The sequence below is a fragment of the Vigna unguiculata genome, chromosome 7 (assembly GCF_037176805.1).
Source record: "Vigna unguiculata cultivar grain cowpea cultivar isolate G323 ecotype 2 chromosome 7, ASM3717680v1, whole genome shotgun sequence".
In the NCBI taxonomy this organism is placed as follows: domain Eukaryota; kingdom Viridiplantae; phylum Streptophyta; class Magnoliopsida; order Fabales; family Fabaceae; genus Vigna; species Vigna unguiculata.
In genome coordinates, this window is record NC_140798.1 from 27,695,204 (window position 1) to 27,702,210 (window position 7,007).

The 7,007-nt window shown below is 31.5% G+C and overlaps 1 protein-coding gene across 1 annotated transcript; it reads right to left on the bottom strand.

Annotated features, from left to right (window-relative positions):
- Positions 1-404: 404 nt before the first annotated feature.
- Positions 405-3,883, bottom strand: RRF (ribosome recycling factor, chloroplast precursor). The gene is made up of 9 exons (XM_028079144.2): positions 3,508-3,883; positions 3,343-3,438; positions 2,658-2,755; positions 2,225-2,336; positions 1,614-1,655; positions 1,144-1,200; positions 970-1,020; positions 809-865; positions 405-638 (listed from the first exon to the last, which is right to left on the bottom strand). Exons 1-9 carry the CDS (start codon positions 3,763-3,765, stop codon positions 621-623), a joined length of 789 nt encoding a protein of 262 aa, XP_027934945.1. The 5' UTR covers positions 3,766-3,883; the 3' UTR covers positions 405-620.
- Positions 3,884-7,007: the final 3,124 nt, after the last annotated feature.

The following is a 7,007-nucleotide window of genomic DNA, read 5'->3' on the forward strand; positions in this document are numbered from 1 at the left end:
GATGTTAGTGGCTTGTTCATTATAGTTTTGATCTTGTTAGGAGATATTCTATTATGTATTTCCACGCAATTGCTTGCGTGCATGCATTAACATAATCCACTATATGATTCTTTATTATCGGTTTTAATTTATTCGACTATGTAAGTCATTCGAGAACATAATCATTTAAACTTTTCCAATTTTTTTCTTTTCTCCATCCATTTCAATAAGATCTTAAAAAATGACTTATATAAACAACTTATTCAAAAGTACTTATAACTGCTTAATTAAATTCTTTACCCAATCATACCCTAAGTTTATCACAGATGAGTTTGACGGTGAATTTACTTGATTTCTATATCTAGAATCATAAACTTGCATGAGTCTACAAGTAGATTCAAGAAGAGTTTCACAACAGTGATTCCTTGAGGGTGAAATTTTCAATGAATTATGTAAAATAAGTCCAATTTACAGGCACGAAATTACTTTTGCAATTCGAAAAAAAAGTATGTTTAGTTCAAAAATTTGTCGTCTGTAAAACCAATAAACATTTGCATTAATTATCCAACCCTAGAACAAAGTAGATACAAAATTTGACCTTGTTTAGATAGAACTCAGCATTTACTTTTTGTATCAAAGCATCAAACTGTCAGCAACTCCTGAAATAATGGGAGAACTTACTTGTCAAATCCCAAATAATTAAATAAAAATCAGGAAGTATAGAATAAAATTTGGAAATAGTTAACATCAAAGATGGATAAAATATTATATAACGAGGAAAAATTCATAAGCTATTAAAACACACCAGTTAAGTAGAAATATATAGTACCTTTTCTTTCTGTTTGAGGATGGTATCAACTTTCTTTATATAATCATCTGTCAGCTTCTACATAACGAAATAATTACCGTGAGGAAAATAAAGGAAAATTAACTATTCTAGTATTGTTTATTTGAAATAAATAGAACCCTATATAATTGCTCTGAAGTTACCTGCAAATCGCTTGATAGATCCTTCACATTATCTTCAGAGAGCTTTTTCTCCTATCAGAAAATTCCAACAAAATGATTAATACAAGAAATCTAACAATATGAAAAGGAGACAAATGACCCACAACACTAGAGATAAAAATCACTGGAGCGAGTTTAGGTGTAATTAGTTCAAACCTTCTCAAGTTTATCATAAGCTTTCAATGCATCTCTTCTTATATTTCTCAAAGCCACCTACCAGAAAAAAAAAATGAAAATATACAATCATTCTAAAGGAAATTGCAAATAGGTGCAATGTAGTCAAAATATTTCTTGTTTATTCTAGAAGCTACAAGATATATAGTTATTTCATCTATGACTTGCATAGGAATATTACTATACAATAACCAAACAGTATGTACTCTTCACAGGTTAGTACCTTTGATCATTCAGGTCATGAACTCTTATTCTTCACCAGATTACAACCACAAGTTTCAGAATAACAGGAATAGGAAGCAAAATTTGGTATTTACATTTCAACAATTGGTTGATGTTTGTTCGTTCTTAACCAGAAAATGTTTTATCCTTTTAAGGAAAGTAAATCCTCAAATTGGCAATAAACAAGAGTGAAATCATTATCACAAATGTAAAGTATTTAGAAAACGTACCTTCCCTTCTTCGGCTTGTTTAGCCACTATTTTCGATAGTTCCTATAAACAAAAGCAAAACTAAATTAAATGATAGCTTACAAGCTTGTTTGTTTAAGATTGAACAAAAAAAGTGAATCTATCGTAAAGGTTTTCTTTTCCAGAAGTATATTACTTTTGACCTCTACAAAACTTATACACCTTTAGGGGAAAAAATAACAAAGCAAAAACAGACCCTAAACTATTCAAGATCATCAGATGACAACATGAAATCAACATATTCATCCAGACCTTAAAAATATTCACTGGAATTTATGTATAGAGGACCTTTATAAAACAAATGATAGAATTGCATAAAGGAAATACATTGATAACTAAAACAAATCTATTGGAATTATGACCAGCAATATACCAAGTCAACTTTTTTCCTGCAGAGATCAGTTTTGTCATGGGTCATGAATGTATACTATGTCATTTTTCTAATAGCTAAATAAGAAATTAGAACCAATTAGGAATAAACATTCAGTCAGTGATTGTAAGAATGTAATTTACAGAGAAAGAATGAGAGGTCAAAAGAAATCTCATAAAAGAGTGAACCTAGACACAGCAGCATCAATGGAACTGGAAAATACCTTCCTCCTTTCAGATGTCAACTGTGGGATGCTCAATCTAATTAATTCTCCATCATTATTTGGAGTCATACCAACATCAGAGCTAACTATGGCTTTCTCAATAGCCTTCAAGCTAAAAAAACATACAAATAATCAGAAATTTGCTAAGTATAACTCTACACACAAGATAGCACATCCACATGTTCAATAACAATTCTAAAACTTGTTTTATGACATGTGAATGAAGAATGCCTCAGATGGGTACATATATTCTCAATCAATGAGTAATATATAACAACTAAGGGAGAGTGCAAACGAAGTAAGCCATATCTATGCCATACATGAAGCAGAATGGAATTATACAACAATAAGCTTGGATAAGATCGTTTTGATGTTGTTATCTATTTCAAATCAAACCCTCTGGCATGCCATGTATTATTAGTGCATGATATACCTTGATTTGTCATATGGCTGTACCAAAAGAGAACTGGCATCAGGAGTGCTAATTTGAGCAATGCTCTTCAAGCTAACTGGAGTTCCATAGTATTCCACCTACAAACACGTTATGAAACAGCTCATCTACTGTGGAAAAACTCTCTACAAAATAAAACTAATACATTTAATCACTTTTTATCAGCATTTTGTTATATACGAACTTTCATCATTTTGTAACTAGATATGATCATGCAAGCTATGCTAGTTGAACCAAATCAAAAGTAGAGAATATACATTAGATGGAGCAGTTCCCTGTGCCAACTGGAGGCTTGGTACCATTAGTATGACTAAAGAGTTATGTGATAATCATCAGACCAGACATGGAGTAAATGAAAAAATGTCAACCAATCCTAATCAACCGCACAAAAAATGTAAAAGCAAAAGCGGATAAATAACAAAGACTTTGATGGAAGGAAAGGTAATCATGACCAACAAACGGAAATCACTGAGTTCAATCATCGTTATAGAAGGGTATACCATACAATCTTAAGAACGCAAAGACATGTGCATTCAGTTTGAAATCAGATAATCCTTCTTCCTTCACAATCACTAAAATGAAATAGTTCGTACGATTAACAAGGAAATTGTTTCAATCATAAAACCAAATGCTTAAGGCAGAAGTACATTAAGTGTTTGAAGCATACCTCAATCTTGTCGAGCATGGCAGGGTTTGCTCTCCCTGTTCTTATGGAGTTGAAATTTGTTCGGACATTATCAATAGTCCTCTCCATCCTGCTTTTCTGAGATAGAGAGAAAGATTAAAGAAGTGAAGGATGGGAAAAGAAAGAGAAGATTGTTGAGAAACTAACAGCATCATTCTCAATTGCGGCCTTTTCCGCTTCTATTTCTTCAATAGTAGCAGCTCTGACAAGTGGCGTTCTCCTATGCGATAACCCTTTGGAAATGAGGGGTGTTGGAGAAAGAGAGAAGCCAAGAGGGAGCTTGAGAGTGGCATAGCTTGCAGAAGAGGAGAATGAGTGTTTGACGGCGTGAAAGGAATGAAGGGCTCTCGGAGGGTTTCGGAAGAGGGAGCGGACACAGGTTGTCGGAGAGAAAGAGGTAGCCATGAGAGAGAGACAGACACACCCTACGCCTTGTGTTGATGTCGTTGTGGATAACAACTTTCTCTGCTCTTTTCAACACACTCTTCGCCTTCGCCTAAATTGCTAAGGTAATTTCATCTCATTTTCTTCACATTATGTTCATTAAGATGTCATCTTATAATATAACAACCTTACTTATAATATACTAGTGAAAATAGATTCGTTATTATAAAATTATTATTATTAATATAAAATTAAATATAAATAATTTTTGTATTGTGAGTATTTTTTGTTTATTTTGTAAGTAATTTTTAACTAAAAAAAGTCAACTTAAAAAAAACAGTCAAATCGAAAAAAAAAATTAAAAAAATTTAAAAGGTAGTATTGATAAAATAATTAATTCAATTTTAAAAAATTATTTAAAATTGTAGTTCTCCAATTGATTCTTGATCCAAAGGATTTGAGAACAATAATTGGTAGTTGATATATATTCTAGTTCAGTAGTTGATAGTGCAATTATATCTTACTTTTGACTACACCAAGAGACTAAGTTTCCTCTAATATAATTAGAGTAGTCAAAGTGGATCAAAAATCGTGGGCCAACCCGGTCCACCACGGATTTGGGTCGGGTTGGGTTGAAATTTTTTTATAATTTTTAGTACGGGTCAATTTTTGACTCGGTCCACCAAGAACTCGGCTCACCCGGGTTGAACCTGTGGTGAGACGGGTTTGCCCACCAACCCGCATGGTGACACACATTATGTTGGGCTATTTTTTTAACCAAACACATTGGTGAGTTGACAAATGGAAACCTAGTTTCAACTACAAATAGTAAAGAGATTGACATTGCATCTCAACTCAAGGACCAACATCAATTGCAACTCAACAAGCAGATAAATTTGCATCCCTCACTCACTGTCGACTTAATTTTTTTTTCTTCCATTCTTCTGGTATTATTGATTATACAAGCAATCATTTTATAACCTCATGTTTTCTTCCCAATTGTAATTTTTCCTATTTTTCTTTTCAGTTCAAGTGCTCATTGAACAATTAGGGTTCTTGCTCTGCATATGTACCCTGTTGATCTACTGAGAATTCTCTAACAACAAATCCAAGGTATAATTAGTTTGCTGATTTCAATAAAAGATTGGATCATTCTTTTTTGTTTTCATTCTTCTAGTATATAATATTGTTTTCATTCTTTTTTTAAATGCTTATGAGTCCTATTGCATTGTTAGAAGAACTATATAAATACTTTGAATATTATCCAAGTGAAGTGTAAATGAAGTACTTTTTTTAATCTTTGAATATTTAAATGCATAAACAAGTACTTTTTAATATTTGAATATTAAAAAGTATAATCAATATATGAAATGCATAAACACGTGAGATGCATGATTTATATAAATACAAAGTTCATTTGATGAAATGGAAAAAACGTGAACTTCCATAATTTATATTCATTGGTTTATTTTTCTATTACATGCATGCATGACTCTCAAAAATCAAAGAATTAAGTTCTTACAATTTAAAATAATTAAGTTTATACTTTTAAAGTAAGTTATTTACTATATAGTTTTCATATTTTTAATTAATTATTCAAAAAATTATAAAATTGTAAAAATATAAATACACATATAATAGCATGAACTTTCCTGGTAAGCTCTAAAAATCTTTAAGCCCTTTATATAACCTACAATTATTTGTCCGGAGTTGTATCACGCACATGAATTTGATCTAAATCCTCTGCAATTCTTTAAAAAAAAATGCATGCTAAAAATTCTTTATTTATTGTTGTATTCATAGGACTCTTGCCTAATCTAAAAGCACTTCTCATGATAAGTGTTTACTTTGTTAAATATTAGTTCATACTTCATAAAATATTAATTCATTCTTTTAGACTTGAACGAATGATTAATGATGTTACATTGTACAATTATTACATAACAAAATGAATTCTGAAACAGTAAATGAACAATGTGTTAATGATAATTTGAATGATTCTTTGCCACCAATCACAAAAGAGAATGAGAATGAGGGTACTGATTTTGATAGAGAAAGTAAGAGACCTAAGGGAACTACTTCTAAGATTTGGGATCATTTTACAAAAATTGGTATAAAATATGGTAAAGAAAAGGCAAAATGTAATGCATGTGGTGCAGAGTATGTTTTTGGTGGTACAAAAGTAGGGACCTCATCAATGTTGTGTCTTTTGTCAAAGTGTATGGTCCTAAAGAAATTAAAAGACAATAACGTGGGAAAAATGATAATTGATCATGCTGGGAAATTAAGGTTTAAGGAAATTGACCAAACAGTTGTAGATGACCTTATTTCAATGGCTATTATTGAACATGAGCTTCCATATAATTTTGTTGAATATAAATGGATTAAATAATTACTTGTATATCTAAATCCAGAAGTAAGAGTTTCAAGTACGAATACAGTTGTGTCAATTATTTCAAATAAATTCCATGAACACAAGGAAAGGGTGAAACTTGCAATGCGTAAATCTCAAAGCCGAATTTGTTTGACATCTGATTGTTGGACTTCTATAAATCAAGAAGCATTTATTTGTTTGACTGCTCATTTTGTTGATGCTAGTTGGAAGTTGAATAGTAAGATTATTGCATTTTGTAAAATGGAACCTCCATATACCGGTCATGATTTGGCACAAAAAAAAATTGCTTTGTTGCTTGATTGGGGAATAGATAGGAAGATTTTTTCTATCACATTAGACAATGCTAGTGCCAATGAGGTTTTGCAAAAAAAAATTGTGTGAGCAATTGAAGTTGCAAAATAGTTTGATATGTAATGGTGATTACTTTCATGTAAGGTGTAGTGCACATGTATTGAATATTATTGTTCAAGAGGGTTTAAGGGTGGGTTCTGATGCTTTGAATAAGATTAGAGAGAGTATCAAGTATGTGAGAGGATCGGAGGCAAGAAAAATTGCATTTAAAGAATGTGTTATTCAAGTAAGGGGTATTGATACCAAAGTAGGTTTGAGAATGGATGTTGCTACTAGATGGAATTCTACTTATCTTATGCTTGAAAGTGCAATTAGATTTCGACGTGCCTTTGGATGCTTGGCTATCTGTGATAAAAATTATGTTCATTGTCCATCAAATGATGAGTGGAAAAGGGCTAAAAAATGTAACATCCCGTCAGGATATTACGGATTTATAAGTAAAATAAAAGAAATAATTAAATAACAGTGCATTTACTAATACCTCATTTTCCCAAAACGCGGGAAAAATTAAAATTTA